The sequence below is a fragment of the Canis aureus genome, chromosome 18, assembly GCF_053574225.1.
Source record: "Canis aureus isolate CA01 chromosome 18, VMU_Caureus_v.1.0, whole genome shotgun sequence".
Classification (NCBI taxonomy): Eukaryota; Metazoa; Chordata; class Mammalia; order Carnivora; family Canidae; genus Canis; species Canis aureus.
In genome coordinates this window covers 9,429,746-9,454,617 of record NC_135628.1, presented here as the reverse complement: position 1 = coordinate 9,454,617, position 24,872 = coordinate 9,429,746, and the positions used below count along the sequence as shown (strand labels likewise).

At 37.6% G+C, this 24,872-nt stretch overlaps 1 protein-coding gene across 8 annotated transcripts in view; it reads right to left on the bottom strand.

Moving 5' to 3' along the window:
• Positions 1-24,872, bottom strand: part of DOCK4 (dedicator of cytokinesis 4) — a 409,480-nt gene that overhangs the window by 81,101 nt on the left and 303,507 nt on the right. For all 8 annotated transcript variants that reach the window (XM_077856142.1, XM_077856147.1, XM_077856145.1 and 5 more), the window contains exons 25-27: positions 24,125-24,259; positions 13,682-13,780; positions 2,380-2,474 (exon numbers count right to left, since the gene is read on the bottom strand). In XM_077856142.1, coding sequence (XP_077712268.1) covers positions 2,380-2,474; positions 13,682-13,780; positions 24,125-24,259 — 329 coding nt within the window. The remainder of the gene's footprint in view (positions 1-2,379; positions 2,475-13,681; positions 13,781-24,124; positions 24,260-24,872) is intronic.

Below are 24,872 nucleotides of genomic sequence, written 5' to 3'. Positions count from 1 at the left end.
ATCTTTCAGAAAATTACTTTTCTACCAATATTATAGTGGCTAATTTTTTTTTATGTATAGAGCAGAAATAGTTGAAGGCTTATTTCTGGAATATATTACATTCACAAGGCAAGAAAAATCTTATATGGTTTCATAATATAAATGGGAAATGGCTAGGGTGGTTAAATGGGGAGAAAAGAGGGAAGCAGGACAGCAGAAAGCAGTGTCTGTTCCAACTTGGCCAGCGTTTTCTACCAGACTTGGAGTCCTCTCTACAAATTAGGTCGGACTTGCCATTACCCCTGGAAAAACAGTAACTATTTCTTATCAGCACCAACGTGAGTGGCAACAGTATGATGTTACTGCATTTAGCAAAGGCTGATGGCTTTTTTGCTTGGATTTGCTTTGGGAATATCTTCTGTTTAAATGTTTTACACAGAGCTCATCTTTAACTCACGCTCCTGTTTGGTTAACACTGTAGATAAAAATCTCAAGCATCGTGTGTTTACTCAAAAGCAGGATCTATACTTCTGTTACCCATTTGTGTGACCATGAAGTCTTCATAAACGGAGTAGAGATTTTTAGATTGAGAGAGAAGGTGTTTTAATATAAAAAAGCCACATTGTGGTCATGGTTTTCAGGAAGCTCAAGTAGAGCCAGTGTGCATAAGGAACAAAATGTCACATTTATTTCTGGTTTGAATTTTTGCCATTGAGTATTCTAATTCAAGTCAAAATATCCTTCTGCACACAGGGCAGGCATAATGACCAAATGATAATGTTGCATGATGGTGATGTCAGCAGCCTGGACCTCTTCCTGCCTGGCTCCCTAGACCACTTCATAGCCCTCCGCAGGTACCCAAAATGTTAGTAGATCTTTGGTAACAAGGCCAGATTCATGACCAAAAGCTCCCACTTAAATCTGTGGCATCTGGACATCCAGATGAAAAGATATTTGATTCTGCTCACAGATATCAAACTAAATATGCTAAATTCTAAAGAGAGCTATTTCAGGAGTTTCAATTAGTCTTGAACATGGAAAAGCTGCTTCTGTACTTATGTAAAACATAATATGCCATATTATACTATTTGTTACTTCACAAGTTTTTAACACATCGTTTTAACACCTCCACATCTATAAATGTATACTGCAGCAGAAGCCATATTAGGCATATCTTATCAAAATCCAACCCTATATGCCTGTGGCTCTTACCACCATCATCTCTGGCATCTGGGGAGGACAGATGGTGTCTTTGGTCTATGGATAGATACCTGGAGAATTCAACCTTTATCCTGAATATGAGGGTGTTCGGGGCTGGACAAGAGGAGGAAGGAGAGGCAGACAAATGGAGACTTGAAGGAAAGAATGCTTATGAAACAGAGTGAATTATAAGTGTGGAAGTAAACACCAGCCAGTTTCCTGAAGAACTTTACCTTCATTTTGTACCTTGAGATGACACAGACAGGAAGCGGGAGAGCAGATACAGCTATGACACTGTCCACTCTGGGAAGGCTCCTGCCATTGTAGCTGCCCCCCCAATCTCCTTTCCTGGCTCCTATTTCTCAAGTACTGATTTCAGAGCTTTTAGAGCTTTTATTTTTTTGCTGGATATGCCTAATACAAGCTAATTTTACCAACTTCCAGAGCTTCAACATTATGTCAGTATCTCCCCAAATGTCTTCTCTAGTTCTGAATTTTGCTGAGGGCATTATTTTCAGCTCTCTACTGGCCATATCACTTGGCTGTAAAAAAGGAACTTCAATCTTCATGTATCCAACTCAGGGGTAATATCTTATTCCCAGGGCTGAGCACATGGTAGATGTGTAATGTACTCTGTTGAGTTAAACTGAATTGAGAAAGATTAGAAATGACTCAAGGGTCCAGCAACAGGGCTAGTTAAAGAAATGATGGTACATCGATACAATAGAACATTTTATGACTCAAAAAGAAAAAAGAGAAACAGAAATGAACGAGGGACTTTCTATGTATTAATGTGGAAAGACTGCCAGGATTGTTAAGTGAAAGAGCAATGTGCTAAATAGTGTATATATTATGCCATCTGTCAGGCTCTGCATTAAGAGAATGCTGGAAGGTCATGCAAGAAACTAATAAAAAGTGGTTACTACAGCCTGGGGGTAAGGGATAGACACAGTAGGTGGGAGGGGGATTTTTCAATATACACTCTTGTTACATTGTTTGATTTTTGAAATATTACATTAACATGTATCATCTGTTTAAAACAAATATAGTTTTTCTAAGTGAGAGAAGTTAATTCAGAGATAAAGAAAAAGAACCCCAGGATTTGAAGTTTCCAAACTTGAGATCAAACTAAAAAAATCGTCTTATACCTCCTCTCCTCCATACAATGAGCTGCAATTATCATCAACTTAAACGTCTTACTTGTTAGCCACCAAGCGCATAACAGTCCAGTCCTTTGGAAACATCTCTGGGCGTATCAATATTCGGAACACAGTAAATATCTGCAGCAGGAAATCCTTGGGTAGGGAGGAAAGAGACCAGTTTACTGAGTTGTTGTAACTGTCAACACACACACACACACACACACACACACACACAGCACTGTCGTTACCATTTCCAAAGCAACAACAGAGAAGAAAGCCAAGTTTTCAGGGTTCACCAGGAGCAGGAATCATCCCTCTTCCTCACTCTTACCATTCTCCACCCCCAACTGGCTTGCTACCCTTCCCAAATGTTCTCTTTTCCTTTTCTTTCTTGTACACAGTGCAGGTGACATTTCATTTCTGTTCACAAGCGCTAAACACTTTGATTTCATAAATAAATGTGAACATTTCCGTTCACAAGCGCTAAACATTTTGATTTCATAAACATTTTGATTTCATAAATAAAGAAGATTTCATAAATCTTCTACTGGTAGTAGAAGATTAGCAGGCAAATATATTCTCTTTTTTTTTTATTATTTTTTTTATTACAACATCAGAACTTTTCATATCGAGCAAACCCCATCAGCAGTCCTTCCCTTTAAGCAGGTGTCAAAATTTAGAAAGTTACGTTCATTAAAAAGCATTTTAAGCAGACACCCATGTTTCTTCGAGGGCATTCTGAAGATGCAGTATTAATGGTATGCATGCAGGTTTATAGGTTGAGTGTGCCAAGCAGAACACACTCAAACAGGACGTGTGCTACGCTGAGCCCAGTGATGAATGCTTAGTAGCTGTGCCGGTATCAAGGAATTCTTCACCGAGATGCCATGCCAGAGGGCAGTAGTATTTACTGAGATGTTATCTTTAAACTGATCACCTGGAGACACTCTTGACAAGAAGCTACTGTCAGACACAGAAATACCTCTTCTTAAAACACTGCAAGCAAGTGACAGGGCCCCAAACACTGCAGCATATTGCACTTGAAGGGGACTCAAGGAGACAACATACTCCATGAACTGAATGACATAAAGCGTGCCCAATCAGAAGGAGAGTGGCTTCAGTCTAGCTTTTCTTTAGATTTATTACCTAGAAAACTTAAAGATAATGTTGGTAACCTTAAGCAATGCTAGGAAAATACAGCTCTCTACCAATCTGGTTGAAGGCAACAGTATGATGTTGCTAAATTTAAAACACACACACACACACACACACACGAGTTTTATTTACGAACCCTAACAACACATTGTGTTAAACATGTAAGCTGCTTGAACATAAGATTATGGTTATCATTCATATCATCAGAAGATAGAATCTGAAAACATAAGAAACATGTGGTAGCTGTGTGTGTGTGTGTGTGTGTGTGTGTGTGTGGTTTTTTAACATTCTGTAACAGATTTGATCAAGCCCATAAATATTTTGACATGAAATTATTTTAGCTTCTTCGGCATCAACACGCATTCGTTGATAGGTAGTATGTGCCATGTGGGAATATGACCGCTAGGTCATTTGCCTTTAAATGGCCAGACAGACAGATCCTTCTCCTGTAGGCAGAATCACAAGAGAAACAATTTCCCAAATGCATTCTACTGCAGGTCAGATAATTTGGTAAAAACACTTGACATTCTAGTCCTCTCTCAGGGAAAGTAGGTTATTAGCATGCTAAGACTGTGAGAAACCCTTTTGAATGCATTTCTTTTTTTCTTTTTATTTAAATTCAATTAATTAACATATAATGTACTATTGATTTCAGAGATGGAGGTCAGTGATGCACCAGTCTTCTATAACGCCCAGTGCTCATTACAGCCCGTGCCCTCCTTAATGCCCATCACCTGGTTACCCTGTCCCCCGCCACCACCCCTCCAGTGACCCTCAGTTTGTTTCCTATGATTCAGAACTCTTAGAGTTTGTCTCCCTCTCTGATGTAATACATTTCTCAAACTTATTCCAAAAAGTTCTTCAGTGAATGTATATGAATATATATAATCCCTGCAAAAATGGATGTTTGCATTTACCTTTCAAAGAATTATATCCTATTTCAGTTTTCTATCTGGTTTGACTTGCTTAGAGAGATGTTATAAAAAAAAAAAAGTCATGAAGTGGGGAGCCACTTCTCATAGTCTACACTTGCTTAGGAATATTTTAATTTCTAAAATATTGAAACTTCATCCTTTCCCCTCAAAACTTTTTGAGAATTGGAAATTGGAGGTAGCCCCCTTAGCGATGGGGTATGTGTACGGTGGCAGGGGGTGGGGGAGAGTAGGAGAGAGTGATGCCCATCGCACAGAGAAAAAAATGGGCTGAAGAACTGGTGACAGGAGGCAGGACAATCTGCCTTCTGGGCAAGCAATTTTGGTTGTTCTTTTGTAGTGCTGGGGACAAAGGGTACGATAGTCCAGGTGTAGGAGCTGGGGACAGACAATCTGTTTCTGTGCCATCTTTTTTTCTTATTCCCACTTACCTCACAAAATAAAAGGTATGGCATCGTGTGACATGTCCCAATGACCACTGATCATGTATTCACTTAAATCTTTACTTCCCCTAAGAAAACCTTTTAGCGTCTTAAATAGCTTTCTAGGATATCCGCACAAGCTCATCTACCTTTATAGAACCCAACACATTGTGGCAATCTTACAATGAAAGTGAAAAAAACATTACACTGAAAATCAGAAAGTCTAAATTTTAATCCTGCAATGAACTAGCTCAAAGGCCTTGGTAACTTAACCTCTTTGGAACAGAACTCTCATCCAGGGTTTTCAGGTCCCTGGTAATTAGAGGGGATTTTAAAAAGTTAATATGATCACTGATCTATTCATATACTAGACAAAAATTTTTCTTATTTCTCAGCTGTAGACTGATGTTTCATCAGATGGTAATATAAACACTTTCTACTGTGGCACTCACACGTGATTTAGTTCAGCAAGGATTTACTGTCAGCTGCCATACAACAGGTTTCATTTCAAGTTCAGTTCTATATTTTAAAGCACTAGAATGCTGGGTACTTCAACATCTCCCTGCCTGTCCTCCCCAAATCCAATGCGGTTTCCTTGTCTGCCCCAAGTACTTGTCAGTTCTGATCATTTCACTGAATGTGTGCTTTTGCACATATGTATCAAATTATTTTGTACACACAGCCATAACTAACAGATCTTTCCCATAATTTAAAAAAAGAACATCGCTATAATAATATTCCAGTTTGGATAGCAAGAAATAAGTGTTTCATATGCCACTATTTTAAAATTGGTAGCCTGGGAGCAGTTTCTTTTTTTGTTTGTTTACTTCAAATAGCATAACATGGTAACTGCATTGCTGGTTTTATTCCAATCAGGGTTCAAAATAGAAAAAGGAACAGGGAGATGGCACTTTACAGAAGCACTTTTGCAGTGCAAGAGGTCCAAGTAAGAAAGTTCACGTGAAAACCAAAACGATAAAAAGTCCCATACTCAAACAGAAAAGAAAGCAAGAACATTTTTTTTTTAATTTTACAAATCATCAGTGACATTTATTCATTCATAAATACTGAGCGCTCTGTTACGTACCAGGCACTGTGTTCGATGCTGGGGACACCTAGTGGGTAAGATACATTCTTTAATTTATTCATGCAAGAGTATTTATGGAGTGCCTGTGACACGCCATAGCACAGTTAAGTTAAATATGATGCTTGCCCTCATGGAGCTTATAGTTTGGTGGGAGAGATGAATGTTACTCTAAAAACCACACAGAACTATACATGCACTACAAAAAAGGATAAGTCTGAGGACCAGGTATTCCACACAGAGGGAAGGGTACCAGCAAGCCTTAAAGGCAAGAGACAATACAGGGTTGCAAGGACTGCACCATGTTGTGACAAGAAATGGGGATGAAAGAGAAATAAAAGGTAAACAAATCTCAGTCCTGCTTCACAGTAGGGAATGCAGCAATTTATCCTGAGGGCAACGTAAGGCAGTGAGGGATTTTAAGAAGACGAGTGAGAGAATTAAATTTTATGTTTTACGCTCATTTCCTGACTATATTGAACAAAAAAATTGTTTTGTGTTTACACACAATACTGTGGTACCAGAAAAGCACAAGACAGAAATGAAGTTCATGAAACAAAACTAGTGAGACACGGGAGGAAGAATTCTGAGATGATAAAACATGATTACCTCAGGAAAATAAAGCATCATGACGTGAGCAGATGGACCAAGGCCCGGTCTCCTTACTTCAAAAGCAACGAACAGGGACAGAGCCTTCTAGGAACATATTTCCTTCACCTATGACTTATGTCAAATATCATTTTAAAAACTTGCCACAAATTTCAAATGTGTAACACCCTTTGTATGGGGTTTGAATTCAATTAAAGGGTGTTAATAATCATTATCATGTTGAAATTCATATCCTTAAAGTTGAATGTTTAAGCACATTATGCAAAAATAATTCCCAAGCGGTCTTTAGTCTTCAAGAGCTATAGAACTATTTTTTAATAATAAAATGAAGACTATAAGTTGAGATAATTGTACAAAAAAAGATGGTTTGTGAGGTATGCAGATATTTATTGAGAGGGTTGTTTCATTCAACAGAAACACCGTTCTGGGCTCTGTGCTTAGGACACAAAAGACATGGTCCCTCCTCTCACAGAGCAGTCATCAAGGATCCAAGGAAACAACAGTACAAGGCATTGTTGGGTGCTGTCACAGAGGGTGGGGGTGGGGTGGGGGTGGGGCACCGTATTCTGTGAACACTTCATAAGTAAAGTGATCCTTGAGCTGGATTTTATAGCAGGAGCTGAAATCAAGGAGGGATTAACAGGGGTGAAATTAAGCAATTCAAGGAGTGGTGGTAGAATGGGCATTTCAGGGAGACAAAAAAATTATTCAGAAGAATTAAAAACTGTATGCTTGGTTGGGACTAGTAATTTTAAGTGGCTGTTGTGAAAGGGGTTTGGAGGAGAGTGGAAGGTAATGAGGACAGAAGGTAGACTGAGGACAGGGATGACCTGGCAGGGACTGGATCTTGTCCTCAGGGGTTTAAAGCTGGATTGTGACTTGATCAGACATGATTTTTCAAAGCTAGTGAGCCAGCATATGGGAGACAATGAGAGGTTACCCTAGTGCTATACTTAACTTCCAGAACATGTACAATGTCATACTTCAAGCAGGATCCCCACAGTTCTTTATGAAAAGTCATAATCAACAAAGAACAGGAGACTCACTGCTCTCCATGTACGAGAAGTCCCATGGATATGGGCAAAACTTTAGCCCTCAGCAGAAGGTGGGTGTATAATAAAACATTACTGGCTACAGAAGGAGGAAAAAAAACAACTCTAATTACTTGCTAGTCTTTGCTTTTGTTCATTTCTAAAATAATGCCATGCTCTACAGAAGGAAAGGGCTACACAATGCAGAGCACCAGCCCTCGGGTCCTTGCTCCTACACAGTTCTGCTGACATCGTGACTCACACCACTCATCACACAGAGCACCTGAGGACCCAGGAGGAGAAATGGCAATATGGTTCAAAATGCCAGAAGTCACTCCAACAATAACCCTGGAGATGTCCTAATTCTTCTAGCAGCAATGGAGACAAAACACTAATAATCTTAGTAGTTACGAGAACTACACACTTCCAAAATTTGCTTTCATTTAGAAAACCACTGTGAAATGCAAGGCCACATCTTTCTTTGAATTGATAAGAAGAAAGAAAAAAGCAGTGATGCTAGGGCTAAAGAACATCAAAAATATTAATTTGAATATCTCAACATAAAATTTGTCAGTATCAATGAAGATTTAAAATGCACATATCCCATGACCCAATTAGTTTGACTTCCAGGAATTCATTCTACAGCTCTAAGGGCAGAAGTCCACAGAGACAGGGGCATCATGATGTCCCCTGCAGTGTCCTTTCTATTGGCAAAAATCAGAATCGTCCTGTTGCTCAGCAAGAGGGGAATGCTTAAATTATCAGCATCCACATAGTGAAATTCAGAAGAATAAATGATACAGCGAGCTCTACAATATTCAGGACATATTATTGTGTGAAAAAGTGCAACTAATATGAAAAGTAGGATTCCATTAAAAATACATATGGTGTGTACATATCATAAAATACAGTCTATGAGGACACAACCTTATGTATTAACAGTAGCTACCTCTGGAAATTAGAATACACGTGTGTGGAGGGGAGGGGGATGTATACTTAATCACTTTTAAGCAGTAGGTTAAATGGGATTTTTAATGTCTAATCCCAGTATCAGTTATGATTTTCCATTAAATAGCACTTTAGTAAGCTGTACCTTTCCTTATGTATAGTTCCCTTATATATTATACATTCCATTTCTAACCTGAAGATAGTCACAAAAACCCCAAATAACTCTCCTTCCATTAATTTGGCTTTTTATCCCCCATTTCATGACCTTATTACTTTATACAGAGTTGACAAATGAAATTTCATGCAATTTGATAGCAAAGATTTTGGTTTAACAAATTTCATTAAAGTTTACAAAAAAGCTGAGTTTAGCTGCCTAAGCAAATAGCTCAGATGTTAATAGAATTCTAGGTCCTCTCAATTACTTCCTTGCGGGGGTGAAAGGAGTTTGGGTGAGATTAGCAGGAGTAAAATGAGGAAAAAGTGTTTAAGCACTGCATCTGGCTCATGGCAGTGGGAGTGGGGGTAAGGAGATAGCCCATAACTGTCAGCGGGCATCGCCGTGTTTATATACGTCACGCTCATTTATAATTTAATGATTGAGATGCTCTTAATAACATCAAAGCATTGACAGAGATTGTTTTGTTAGTCTTGATATCCTTAATGTCTAGCCAAGGTGCTCAATAGATGTCTGCTGAATCAAATAATTGACACTTGTAATTAAATCATAACAGTGCCTACCTTTGGGGGTTCTTTTCAGGATTAAATGAGTTACTACGAATCAGCCTTTGAGAACAGTACCTTGCATGCATTAGGCATTTGCTATAAGGGGTTCTCATTTGCTGTAAGGGGTCCTTCCCCACAAGAGCAAAATCCCAAAGTAGCCTAAAAATTTGGGTTTTATAATCCATTTGGCAGCAAAACCTGACCTGAGCTATATCGTTTTTATTTAATCCCACTTAGACTGAATATTTTTTGACTGCAGAAATATTAAGATGTTTGATTATAGCGGCTGTCCCAAATCCTACTGGAGGGGCTACATCATACTTGCTATGTGCACCATATTATCTTTCTGAAGTGTCAAAAGATTCTAATTTCTAAAAAACACATGATAATAAGGACTTTGCCTAAAGGACTGGGGCCAGGGTTACTATCTTTGAAAGATCTTGTAATATAGGTTTTAGCAGTATAAATAGGGGGTGTTTGGCTTTGAGGAAAAATGAGAACAAGAAAAATTGTCTGGGATGCCTTGGGTGGCTCAGCAGTTGAACGTCTCCCTTCTGCTCGGGGGGGTGATCTGAGCCTGCTTCTCCCTCTGCTTGCATCTCTGCCTCTCTCTCTGTGTTTCTCATGAATAAATAAATAAATCTTAAAAAAAAAGAAAAATTGATCTCTTAAAAGGTGATCTCTGAACTTTAAAAATACAGATTAAAACCAGATAATTAGCCTTTAGTAAAATAAGTGACCTTTAGCTTGCCTTCACCTCAGTTACCCCCCCTTCCATTCTTCCTCGAAGTCAGGGCTACTTCTGTCCCCACCTCCAGCCTCCCCGCGGCCGTCTCAGGGAGTCTCACTACCCTGAGGGCTTCTTCCTTACACCTCACCTTCACCTTATAATCTACTAGCTCTGATCAGCAACATTTAAACACGCTTCAGTCTCCTTCATCATAAATACTCCCATGATACCAAAGTTCTCCTTCCGTAAACACCTTATCCTCCTTTTCTTGAAACACGGTTTACATCTACTATCTCTTTTTCCCTTTTTCATCCCCCAGTTCATGACAGCTTGGCTTCTGTCCTCTGCACTGAAATTGCTCATCTAGTTCATCAACAATATTAAAGGACCCTTTTAGGATCTTAGTTCACTTCCTTGCAGTAGCAAGCAGTGTTCAACATTTCTTCCTTCTTAGTGCTTAAGATGTTTTTTTCTTAAGATTTTATTTATTTATTCATGAGAGACAAAGAAAGGGAGGCAGAGACACAGGCAGAGGGAGAAGCAGGCTCCCCATGGGGAGCCCGATGCGGGACTTGATCCCAGGACCCAGGGATCATGACCTGAGTCGAGGCAGACACTCAACCACTGAGCCACCCCGGTGCCCCAGTGCTTAGGATTCTATTTAGATTCCTTCAATTGCATATTCTACACTCTCCTTGGATGTTCACATTTACTCTCATGATGTCGATTACTATTTATTGGCTGACAATTCCCAAATCTGCATCTGCAGCCCAGTTTTCTCCCCTGAACTTCAGACCCTATCTATTAAGACATCTCCATTTTGATGTCCCTCAGGTGACCAAACTCTAGCTGAAACTGGATTTATGTTCGTTCCCAAACCTGTACACCCACACCTCCTGGGTTCCCCATGCAGTGAGTGGCACCAACATCTGGCCAGTTGTCAAAGAGTCTGGGAGTCATCTTCAACTCTTCTCTCTTTCACTTCTGTTATAAATTCTATCACCAGGACCTGCCAGTTCAACTTCCTAAATGTCCCTCGAACTACCAATATGATCACCTCACTTTCAGGGCATGGTCATCTCTAGCTCATACTAGTGCATCAGATCCTTTACAGGCTTCTGCCTCCTGTTTGACCTCAGTTAATTTATTTTCAAAGGTGCAACCAGACAGGTTTTTCTAAACTCAAATGTGATCATGGCTCTCCCTTTTTTCTTAAAATCCTCCAGCTTCCAAATGTCGTCAAAATAAAGTTCACAGACACTCTCTAAGCCTTGTGTCTTAAAACTCTGTTCCTCATACTCTATATTCTACCAAACAATGAACAAATGTTTCTTGAGTGCCTACAATGTGGTAAGCATGTTCCGGGATCTGAGGATACAGCAATGCTTCACACACCAAGGAGCTTATAATCTAGTGACTAGGGGCTGGGATTCACACAAATAAACTAAAACATTCCAGATTTTGAATAGCTATTAATAAAAGTGGTGCAGAGAGTATGCTTTGTTAGTATATTCTTTGTCATTTTAGTTGAGTGATCTGAATATCCTAGCCAAAGGCAGGTCCGCTACACTCCTACTCTCCTATCTCTTAGCTCTCAGCTGAGATCACCCTTGGAAACTTTTCCTCATATTATGAATTTGGGTTGGCAGCAATTCGCAGATGCTCCAAAGCACCATGTGCTCACCCTGGGAGTTAACCCCCACTTGTGGGGTTAATGCCTACTATCTGTCTGATTTCTCCCCCTACAAGGACTGGACAATTTGTACCTGGCTGCATAATAAAACCAGTACTTGCCTGAATTTCTCAATCGATATTGCTTAAAGGATAGATTATTAATAGCATTCAATAACTTTCCTGGCCTGAAGGCCCAGTTAATTTTGAAGTGGGAAATTGTGAAAAGGTGTGTGGCTGACTGAAATGAGGAAAGGCCACATAAAACACTTTATTCATTACTTACTTCCATTTACTTTGTTATTTATTTATTTATTTTTTATTATTTTTTTAATTTATTTATGATAGTCACAGAGAGAGAGAGAGAGAGGCAGAGACACAGGCAGAGGGAGAAGCAGGCTCCATGCACTGGGAGCCTGATGTGGGATTCGATCCCGGGTCTCCAGGATCACGCCCTGGGCCAAAGGCAGGCGCCAAACCGCTGCGCCACCCAGGGATCCCCCATTTACTTTGTTATTATTAATGTGAATAATAAGGCATAAAATTCAATACCTGGATTAAATTAATTATGATTTTCAGTGTATGTTTCTCTGCATTTTTTTTTATTCCCAGGCTCTGTAAAAATAAGTAACTTTTCCTATATGAAATTTTGAAATATGAAGTCATAGTCTTCTTATGTAAAACCTAATAGTTCCTGGGGCACCTGGGTGGCTCAGTGATTGAGCGTCTGCCTTTGGTGTAGGTCGTGATCCTGGGGTCCTGGGATCGAGTCCCCCCGTCAGGCTCCTCGCAGGTAGCCTGCTTCTCCCTCTGTCTATGTCTCTACCTCTCTATTTCTCTCATGAATAAATAAAATCTTAAAAAAAACACCTCAAAACCTAATAATTCCTTAACTGTTTTACATATTTAACTTCTGAAGAAAGTTAATGACTGTATAATTATCTTCCTTTTTAACCACATGAATTTCTGTATGTAGAGTGAGCATCTTCTAAGGCCTTTTATCTGTTTTTAATTCTAAACTCAAGATTGAAAGTAAACATGAAAAATGTATTTTTAGGCATGGGTATATGCCAACTGACTTTCTGCTAGAGCAATTATATCTGCCCAAACCTGTTCTTTGTTTTGTGATTCAGCTCGTCAACTGCTCCAAGGTAAGTGAAAGATTCTTCTGAGGTCATACAACATCTTCCTGGCAGTTAAAAATCAAAGATAAGTGATTTCTGTGAGTGATCTATATTAAACAAATATACAAGTCTTTCCCTGAGGTGCTGTGAAGGCTTCTGGTCATACAAACGTTGCAGCACAACTGTTCCTACTGTCCTATAATTCAGCACCACCAGCATGTAAGCACCCCGTCCATTACAAGGGCTTACATATAAAGGTGTCTGGGAAACTCAAGAGATGGAAGAGAAATCAAAGTAAATAAGAAGAGATGACAGGTCATTCCTCCAACTGAGGACAATCAACTTCTAAGGTTTTAGTGAACACCACGAAGGAAATATTGATGTTCCCTAAATCTCAGCAAAGATTGAACTTTTATAAATCTGGCATCAATATTTTCTATTTAATGTCAGCCTGTCACACTAGCACAGCATATTGATTAGGCCGTAGCTGATAGAGAATATCAAATACAACTCTGCTCCCTGGTCAGAACGTTGTAGCCAGAACTCACTGTGGTTCTAGAGAAGGAGGAAATCAGCTAATGTATTTACAGATTCTCCCTTCTATTAAGGCAATATTTCTAAGTCCACCTAACTAGAGTTAGTCTATTTGCTTTTGTCTCATTAGGTCTGTGATTCTGTTTTAGTTTATTGGATTTTGCTGACAGGTATTTCAACTCCTATGTTCTTGTATAAAAGCAAAGTTAATTGCTTTGCTTGAGTTGTTGAAATCTTTAAGAGCCAAAATAGATAGACATGTGGATGAAGGTGAGAAAAAACAGCTTAGAATTTAACCGAAACAGGTAAAACAACTGTCAAGAAGCTCTCTTAACAATGATGAATGAGAACAAGGAAAGCTAGAAAGATGTAGGAATTTTTTTAAAAAGTCACTTACCCTTAATTCTTCCTTTGTATTGAAACTATCAAGAAGTTGTTGATAATGTCTATCTGTCATTTGTCGTAATAGGGACAGGAGACAAGCAACAAACTCTCCCTAATTAAAAAAAAAAAAAAAAAAAAGCATACTTTTTAGTAACAGTAAAAATGAACATCAGTAACTTACTCTGAACTGCCCTCATACAGAACATTAAAAAAAAAACCAAAAAAACAGTAGGATCTAAAGTAACTCTATGAAGTCTTTTAAATCTAAATTAACCATAATATAATAGTCAATGTTTCTTCCTGTGATGAATGCCATTTACTTTATATATATATCTATATCTATATATACATATAGATATAGATATATATATATCTATACACACACACACACACACACACACACATTTTCCAATTAGGAGTAGATATTTTCCCTTGGGTGGAAGCTTCTCACTAGGAAAGTAACTTCACACACTTAACAGAGGTAAAGGCCATTGACTGGGCCTTTACTATGTCTTCATTCATTGTCATTTGAAACTCATTATCAGTACTATGAGGGAGGGGGTATAATATTTATTTAAAGATGATACATTGTAGGTTCAGTGGGCTAAAAGTCACATCACTCAAAAGTGGAAGAGTTGAAGTTATCTCTATGTCTTTCTGACTCCAAAGCTCTTCCTGTAACCTCATGCTCCATTTTTGAATTCACACAATCTCCTCCAACTCATCTGAGTGCTGGTCTGCTGACTAGCAGGGTATAGAAAAGCCATATATTACAATGTTGGTTTCAAACTCCTTTTAAAAACAGTTTATTATGATCCTATTCTGCTAGGGTGCTTTCTGTTTGACTCCTAAAAAGTCCATTCTTAAAGATTAATAATGAAAAAAATAGCATCCATAGATTTGAAGATCTATAAAATTGCTATCACTTGCATTTCCCAAAGTACATCTAATTTAAAATATTTGTGCTCTGATGCAACCTTTTCTGCTCAGCGAAAAATGTATCTACTTTTAACGAGAACAATAACATTTAGAACAATATGAACACAACAAGAAGCAATCAGTGGTAACTGTAAATTTACAAAAAAGTACTTTAATTGGGGATTGGTAGGGTGTTTTGTTTTGCATTTAAGTGGAAAGAGACTATAGACTTATGTGTAAAATCAGGGACTGAAAGCTCTTAGAATCGAGATTTTCCAACAGAGGCAGTTAAGTTAGGAAAGTCCCTAGCAGCTGCCAAGGAAGGGCTGGAGATAGTACTTAATCACCATGTCAGGGTAACCAAAGATGCAGGCTGGCTTCTTGCATGAGGATAAACATCTGTAATAGACAAGTATGACAAATGATTGTTCCTTCACACTTAATGGGCCAAATATTTAAGAAACTAACTAGTAAGGGCTAGTAGAAATCTAAGCTGAATACTTTGTTAATGAACAAAGAAACTCTTGGTACTTAACACAAGAAGTGGAAAATTTAAGGGCACAGTGAGTCATATTTTAGTGCATATGTGTGAGGAAACAATCCAAGGCTAGGAAAATAATGACTAAAAAGGACTGAGAGAACACCACCTGGTGCTCACACAGGACTGGGAATAGTACTTTATCTTATCAGCAAGACTGGAAAAACCTTGCCATTATTAGGGTATCAGAATACTAAAAAACATCTTCTTTCAGTAGCAGGGAAAAATTACACCTAGAACAAATGCTGCTCTGATCCTAAGAAAGCTCATATGCAAGATATATAACAATCAAATAGTTCCTAAGAAATTCAACCTCATTCCAGAGCAAAGTTCAAATATATTTCTAGGAATTAAAAAAAAAAAAACCATTTTCCAATATAAAATTCACAATGTCTTACATTCAATAAAAAATTACAAGGCACACAAGGAAGCAGGAAAAAATAATGATGCAAATGAGGAGAAAAAAAAATCAATAAAAACAGCCCCAGAAATGACATAAGTAACAGAATTAGCAGTAAAAGGCATTAAAATAGCTATTATTGCTGTAGTTTATATATTCAGGAAGCTATAAGCAAAGTTTGAAGATGTTAATTACAGACTTTAAAGACAGCAAAAAGACCCAAATTGAACTTTTAGAGATAAAGACTATAATGTGAGAGATGAAAATTTACTTAATAGGGCTAATGGCAGATTAGACCTCTGCAGAAGGAAAGATTACTGAACTTGAAGACAGTAGAAATTCTCCAACCATTTTTTAAAAACGGAAATAAAAGAAAAAGTATCAGTAAACTATAGGACAACTTCAGGTAGCAGAATATATATGTAATTGGAGAGTTCAAAGAGGAGGAGGGCATAGAAAAAGCAATTGAAAAAATAGGAGAAAATTTCAGATTCTCTGAAAACTGTAAATTTATGTATCAGAACATTTCAACAATCCTTAAGCACAAGAAACATGAAAAAAATACACAAAGTTACATTATAATAAACCAGAGATAAAGGACAACTTAAGGACAGCCAGTGGAAAAAAAAACACATCACATAGGTACAAAGACAAGGATGAGATATTTCTTATTAGAAATAATACAAGCTGGAAGACCATGGAGCAACACCTTTGGAGTACAGAAAGAACAAAAACCACTATCGATCAAGACTGCATTACCCAGCAAACATTTTTCAAAAAGAAAGACAAAATACTTTTCAGACATTCCAAAGCTTAAACAATACACCACTTCTATTCAACACTATACTAGCCAGTGCAATAAAGAACAAATGATGAAAGGAATATACATTGGAAAGGAATAAAAAAATCTGTTGTTATTCACAGACAACATATTTGTGTACATAGAAAATGCTATCAAATCTATAATGAGCCACTAGAACTACTTAATTGAATTAGAAAAGGTCTCAGAATACAAGATCAATGTACCAAAATCAATTTTACTTCTACATATGAGAAATGAGTCATTGGAAACCGGCATTTAAAATAACATAATTTATAATACTATTGAAACATGGAAGTACTTGGTGATATAAATGACAAAAGATCTGCACACTAAAAATCATAACATACTGATGAGAACAATTAAAGAAGACCTAGCTAAAAAGAAAGAATACTATGTTCATGGATTGGGAGATTTAATATTGTTAAGATGTCAATTCTACTCAAATTGATATACAGATTCAGTGTAATCTCAATCAATATGACAGCAGGCCTTTTATAGGGTAGAAAGTGACAATCTGATTTTAAAATTCATATGGAAATGCAAAGGACTTGAAATAGCAAAACACCATTCAAAAAAATAAAGTTGAAGGAACTTCAAGATTTACTATAAAGTTATGGTAGTCAGGATACTGTGTTACTGGTGTCAAAATGGGAAAATACTGATGATAGAACAGATTTGCCCAAACAAAAAAACAACCAAATGTTCACGAAAGGGTGAATAGACAAATGGTAGTATATCTATATAATGAAACACTATTCAGCATTAAAAAAAAATGAACTATTGATATGCACAGCAGCAATGAAGAAACTCAGATAATTATACTGAGAGGAAAGTGGTCAAAATGTCACCACCTCTCACCAAAAAAACCCCCCAAACTAACAGTAACTATGTACTGTAGGATTCTATTCATATAAAATTCTAGAAAGGGTAGTAACAGAAAACAGGTCAGTGGTTGCCTGGGGATGATGTAGTATGGAGGGTAAGAGGGAGAAGAGAGAGAGGGGGGCAAAAGGAAACTTTTGAGAGTGATGGATATGTTATTCATCTCGATTGTGATAATGGTGTACAGGAATACATATGTCAAAACTTACCAAATTGTATACTTAAGAACATGTACAATTTTTTTGAATGTCTACTACACTTTAATAAATTTAAGAAAGACATTATGACAACATTATCATTTATGGAAATGGTACTATGTGTAAGTTACTATATTTTGATTCTATTATCAAATTCACTCCCTAACAGAGTTGGGTGGATACTATTAAATTCATTTTACAGTAAGATCTGTTAAGGTTATGGTATTTATCCCAGGTCTCACAGTCAGAAAATGGCAAAGCTAGGATGTGAACCCAGCCATCTCTGGTTCTTCTATTACTGCTCAGACTGATTTGATTTATAGAGGAAATATACCAGAGTTTGAGGTTATATTTCAAATTTAAATAGGCATCTAAGAATCTATCAGGTGATAAACAATATCTGATTTTTTAACCTCTCTGTTAAGTCGCAATTAAAAAAAAACAAATCCTACTTAGTAGAAACCTATTTAATTCCTCATCTGTTTTTCTACATCCTAACTACACTATCTCTAATATAGCTCCTAGATTAATATTCTTAAAATGTTTATTCCTAAAACATGCCATCCTGTGAATAGTAACATACCTTAAAGTTGGAAGAATTACATATTCCTACAATAATTTTAGTAATAAGAAAAAAAATTATTCAAAAAACAAGAGCCTTTCATTAAGTCTTTACATTCAATGTACATAGGAATCCATGTTATTATCTATATTTGTTACATCTGTTATAGACTGCAAACAACTTATCCTGGTATCTCATCTTTGGCACATTTACAATGTGTTGTTAATCTGAACATCTACTCTGCAATGTCATTTTGTTTATTCACTTAATTTATTTAGGAACTCTAAGCATATGTCTATTGGCCATAGGAACATTTTCCTAGGTATATCTCCTAAGGCAAGGGAAACAAAAGCAAAAATAAACTACTGGAACTATATAAAAATAAAAAGCTTTTGCACAGCAAAGGAAACCATTAACAGAACAAAAAGACAACCTACCGAATGGAAGAAAATATTTGCAAATGATATATCTGATAAGGCATTAATATCCAAAATATATAAGTAACAACACAATGCAACACCAAAAAAAAAAATCAAACAATGTGATTTAAAAACAGGCAGAGAACCTGAATAAACATTTTTCCAAAGACTACATACAGATCGCCAACAAGTACACAAAAAGATGCCCAACATCACTCATCATCAGCAAAATGCAAATCAAAATCACAAAAGGTATCACTTCACACTTGTTTGAATGGCTAAAATCAAAAAGGCCAGAAACAATAAGTGTTGAAGAGGATGTCAGAAAAAAAAAAAGAATTCTTGTGCACAGCTGGTGGGAATGTAAATTGGTACAGCCACTGTGGAAAACAGCATGGAGTTTCCTCAAAAAATTAAAAACAGAAATACCATATAATCCAATAATCCCACTACTAGGTATTTACCCAAAGAAAATGAAAACATTAACTTGAAAGAATATATGTGGAGTTTTCCTCAAAAAATTAAAAACAGAAATACCATATAATCCAATAATCCCACTACTAGGTATTTACCCAAAGAAAATGAAAACATTAACTTGAAAGAATATATGTATCCTTGTGTTTACTGAAGCATTACTTATAATTTACAATAGTCAAGACACATGTCCTACATGTCTATCAATGAACAAATAGATAAGGAAAAGGTGGTAAATATACATCATGGAATATTATGTAACCATAAAAAGGATGAGATCGTGCCATTTGAGACAACATGGATGGACCTAAGTGAAATAAGTCAGACTGAGAAAGAGAAATACTATATGATTCCACTCACAAACAGAATCTTAAAAAAATAAACCTACAAAAAGCAGAATTAGACCTATAAATACAGAGAAGTGATGGTTGCCAGAGGGGATGGGAGTGAAAGGTTAAGCAAAATGGATGAAGGAGGGGGGAAACACAGACCTCCAGTTATGGTATGAGTAAATCACAGGAATAAAAGGCAAAGCATAAGGAATACAGTCAGTGATACTATAAAAACAATGCAATAGTACAGATGGTAGGAACACTTGGGGTGAACACAGCGTAAGGTACAACCATGTCCAATCACTAAGTTGTACACCTCAAACTATACAACATTGTGTGTCAACTATATTCCAAAAAGATGTCCAATATTTTAACTAACATGTTTTCATCTATAATGTAATTTTTGTTTTTAAAATATTTTAAATGTCCAGGGGCACCTGGGTGGCTCAGTAGGTTGGGCATTTGTCTTTGGCTCAGGTCACGATCTCAGGATCTTGGGATAGAGCCTCACAGCGAGCTCCCTGCTCAGTGGGGAGTCTGCTTCTTCCTCTCCTGCTGCTGCTCCCCTGGCTTGTGCACTCGCATGCATGTGCGCTCTTTCCCCTTCTCTCTCAAATAAGTAAATAAAATTTTTAAAAAATTTAAGTGTATGTATAAAAACCCAAGGCTCAACAATTTGTTAAGAAGAATAAACGAAAACCATTTGTGGCCAAGATTAGCTTTGTTTCAGTGTGGGAATTTGCATATACATCGCCTTTAAAACAGTAGGTGTCTCCGTGGTTTGCATCCGTTTTATGTATACGTTGAGTATGGTGGGCATTTCTATCAATAATTGTGAATAACAAGAGGATTAGATGGCTACCGTGGCCCTCATGAAACCTTCTATTATACATATGCACTATTTTTTCCAGAAATTTCTTACAGAATTCTGCATCTCTTTCCCTCTTCTGACCACAAGCCCACAGTGCATGGAAAGTTTAGACAAGTGTATCTTTCTTAGACATGGTCTGTGTCGAGTTGAGTCGCCTGCACTATAAATGGTGATTAACTAAATTATCTGCAAAGAAGGAAGCATTTATAAATTGTAAGGAATTCTGGAGTCCAATTAGTTGAGGGTGTGAGCAAATGGCCATATATGCTGCTTTTATTAAAACTGCTTCCACACATAATTAGATTTTTGAAAGGAACCGATTACAATGGTGTTTTTTTTTTTTCTTTCTAGCAAAGAGAGCACTTCAAAGTTTAAAGAACAGTTGGTAAAGGAACAAAAAGTACAATCCTTTTAAATAGCAAAAATAAGGCTACTGTTATCTAGAATTATGATACAGCGGAAGCCAGACCTCCTGTCAGCTTTATGGGGAGGCAGGGGGCTAGCCATGGTACTTGCCAGAGAACTGGAACACTTCACCATGACACACTGTGGGAACTGCTTTTACCCACAGTACGTCTACTTATTGTAGGCACTTTTTCTGCAAAGATTGAAAGTGTTCAATGGAGGACTACCATCTAAATGTCTTGCAGCATAAAATCAAAGGAGCCAAATAATTCAAGTGCATGTTTCCTTTTTTTTTTTTTAAGATTTTATTTATTCATTCATTCACATAGGGGGAGAGAGAGAGAGAGAGAGAGAGAGAGACAGGCAGAGACACAGGCAGAAGGAGAAGCAGGCTTCACGCAGAAAGCTTGACATGGGACTCGATCCCGGGTCTCTAGGATCATGACCTCGACCGAAGGTGGCGCTAAACCACTGAGCCACCCGGGCTGCCCTCAAGTGCATGTTTCCTAAGCAAATTTCAATCCGCATACCTTGAGAGAGTTTGGTTTTTCAGGGGAGGTACAAAGTGGGTATGCTGGGTAAGTTTCTTTCTGTGATTTTTCCTAAAATTTAAAACAATGGAAGAATAGCCTGCCTGCCCTATTCCCAACTTCATCTGCAAACCTGATTCACTGCCTTTAAGTCTCCTAATTTGCATTGATTATTACATTGGGAAGGCCTGAGGGCCATGCGTCCATGCATATCCCAGAGAGGTTTGTCACCAACAATCCTGCCTATGGATAGAAGCAGTCTGAAAAAGGGTTTTAGCTTCTGGCCTCAGGCAGTCTTTATCTGCAGCCAGGATTCACTCTGAGGTTTGCTGGGCCATTATAATTTCAAAACTATGTTAGAGCTGTACTGCCAGGAAGCAGTTAAAACACTGCCATCTAAACCATAATGAAGGAGAATTTTCTCCTGCTTTGGAGAAGATGGGATAGATATATTTTTACCTAATCCTCCTGCTCAGTACCACGTTTAAAACCTCGCTATTACATAGAGAACAAACCGAAAAGTCTGAAGGTGGAGAAAAGACAGCAGTCTGGCCAGGGACCTTGTGATCTGAGGAAGGACATGGTACTGAGTGCTCTGGGTGTTCTTCCTGGTTTGGAGATGCCACACCTGGAGTTGAAGAAGGTGGCCACTCTGAAACACCAACAATCACAAACAACAAAAATCCTCAACACAAGTCTACTCTCTTTGGCCAAAGGATCAGGCAAATGGCGATTTAGTAAGACAAAACTTTCAGTCATAATGGCTCTACTCCAGTTGAACACCACAAAAAACTTTGGCCTCATCCACACTGAGTGGGCAGCTTAGACTTCCATGCTTACCAAGCTGTGCAGAGGTGCCCTCATATCTTCCTCAGAGAAAGCCAAATCAGGAACCAGTACTTTCAGGAAGATATGGTCAGTGTTCAGTGAAGACAGTATGGGGAACCAAACTTCTACCTCTGGCCATTGCGAGTTAGCACCCTCCCCCTTCCCCTACCGGTGGAATCACATAAAGCCAGCTAAAACAAGGTTTATATAAGATTCAGAGTCTCATAAGATAAAAATGTCCAGACTTCAATTAAAAATCACTTATTAGACCAAGAACCAGGAAGATCTCAAATTGAATGAAAAAAGACAATATAAGTCAAAAGTGAGTAATAGAGTATTAGAATTATCTGGCACAGCTTATGCAAAAATTTGTTTGTTGACTCAAATGTAAAATACAAAACTGTAAAAGTCTTAGGAAAAAAACCTGGGAGATAAACTTTAGGGTATAGGTCTAGACAAAAGAATTCTTAGACTTGACAGCAAAAGCATGATCCATTAAAGGAAATACTGATAAATTGGATTTCATCAATATTAAAAACCTTTAAAAAGACCTTGTTAATAATCTGGCTGAATCTCCAGAGAATTATGCTGAGTTAAAAAAAAAAAAAAAGCTTATTACAAAATGTTATATACTGCATGATTTCAGTTCTACAACATGCTTGAAATGACAAAATTATAAAAATGGAGAACAGATTTGTGATTGTCAGGGTTGAGGAGGAGGTAGAGATGGGAAGGAAGTGGGTTGGATTGTAAAAAGGCAACATGAGGGATCTTTGGGGTGATGGAAATATTCTGTGTCTTGACTGTATTAATGTCAATATCCTAGTTGTGATATCGTCCTATAGTTCTGTAAGATATTACCATTGTGGAAACTGGGTAAAAGCTCTGTAATATTTCTTACAACTCTAATAATTCTTACAACTGCAAGTGGCTCTACAATTATCACAAAACGAAAAGTTTAATTTAAAGAACATGAAAAATAAAATAAAATCAACCCCCCAAAACCCCAAACTTCCATATCCATGATGAACCCCAGGAGTCTTAAGCAACAATGACATGTTTTGAGCATTTACTTTGGATCAAGTAGTGTGCTAAATATGCAAAGCCAAATGTACATCCCACGATGTAGGTACCATTTTCCACATGAAATTGAAAAATCAATTGCTTGCTCCTCTCTTCTTTAAATGAGGCAGTACAGCTATTACACACATCAGGAAGCTTTTCATACTATCTTTAAATTAATTTGTTAAAAGAAAGAGTTTAATTTTGTTTCCCAAACTCAGAGCTTGGTTTCCTCAGGTAAATCTTAGCTCTGAAAGCAAAGAAAATAAAATTCAAAACAACGTGGCCATCCTAAAACAGGAGAACTTGGTAGGAGAGTCAGGGCAGACTTTTTATTTTTTTAAGTAAAAATAAAAATTATTTTCATCAGAGGCTAGGCAAACATTCTTAAGACAGAGGTTCTGCCGTGGATGATTTATAGAAAGAATGGCAAACGCTGACATTTTTGTAAATATATGTGAAAGATATATAGCATCTACTACCATTTCTGATATTTGAAAGAACATTCTTAATCAGATCTAAAAAAAAAAGTCCCATTCTTGGTCAACTGAATGTGAACTTTAAATAGAATCCACCCATCCACCTATCCATCCATCCAACTCTCTCTACAGACAAACACACACACACACATATATATACACATACATAAACTATCAGACACATTATTTCTTAGTATTTTCTAAATCACGTTATATTAGACTCATAAAACTGTGGAGCTTGAAGGTTACTTAGAAATTACGACGTCAAACTTTCTCATTGTATGGCTGAGGAAACTGAGGCCTCCCTAAGTTAAGGTCCTTACTATTCACAGTGAAAAATCCAGAATTAGAATTCAAGGCCCTTGATCCCTGGTTCTCTATTTCACTATTCTCATTTCCTCGAGCAATTTGATGGCTAAAAAGAGAATGAAGAATTATCAAGAGGACTGGGGACACAGAATCACACGTTAATTTAAATTGGGCAAAGGAGAGCTAATAACAAATTCGGCTTCCTGAAATTAAACATATCTTAACCCAAGATCTTGTAACAAACAGTGCTTCTTATCTTCATTCCCTGGTAAAATGAAAGTAGCTTCATGTGTATTTGAAACAGACATGGGTCACTCACCCAAGGTCACATTTCCCAGATTCCCATAGCAACCCACCCTCAAAGGGATACAAGCTTTTATAAGCACAACTATGCTCTGTTCCTATACCATTTGCTTTATGATCTTACAGTGACATCCTGGAACTGGAGCCGCATGGCGGAGCCGGACGGCTGAGGTCGACTGGTGATCTCTAATATGGTTCTCAGCAGGATATCCAGCAGGCTGGCCACTATCACATCTATTTCCTCCAACACAGATTTTTCCTTAAGAGAAAAAAAAAATAGAGTTCAAAAAATGGTGGCTTATGTATCAGTCTCTCTTTAACAGAAAAGGGAGGAAAAACCCCTATTTCCAAATACAGAATCAAAAAGTCAGGGGACCTGAGAACTTGGATTGGGCCTCACCTATGTCACCTAAGTAAATGACCTTCTTTTCCAGAAAACAAAGGCACAAGGAAGTTCACAGCTCACTGTGAACTCACAGCTCACTCAAGAGTACTTAACGAGGCTGTGCAGTGGACACCTGACACGCAAATGAAAAGGTGAGGCGATGTTCTGGAAAGCAGGCCAGACTTACTCAGAGTAGCGGCTATGCACTGACATGGTGTGTGATGTGATCCAGTCAGTTTGCCTGAGTCTGATTCATCACTTGAAAGTCTCTCTTGGGCCCCAAAGTCCCTAATTCTTTTTTATTGTGCTTACATATACTCTTCTCATCACTTGAGTTGCACAGGTCATTTTCCAGAGCTGTCTTATAAGTGCAGATGACTACTGCTATAAAAATGATTTTTAAAACATTCTCCATGTAAGATGAGCAAACAGCATTCAGTGTTAGATGAACACCAATAGCTCCAGACTAGACGTAAGACCAGTGGCC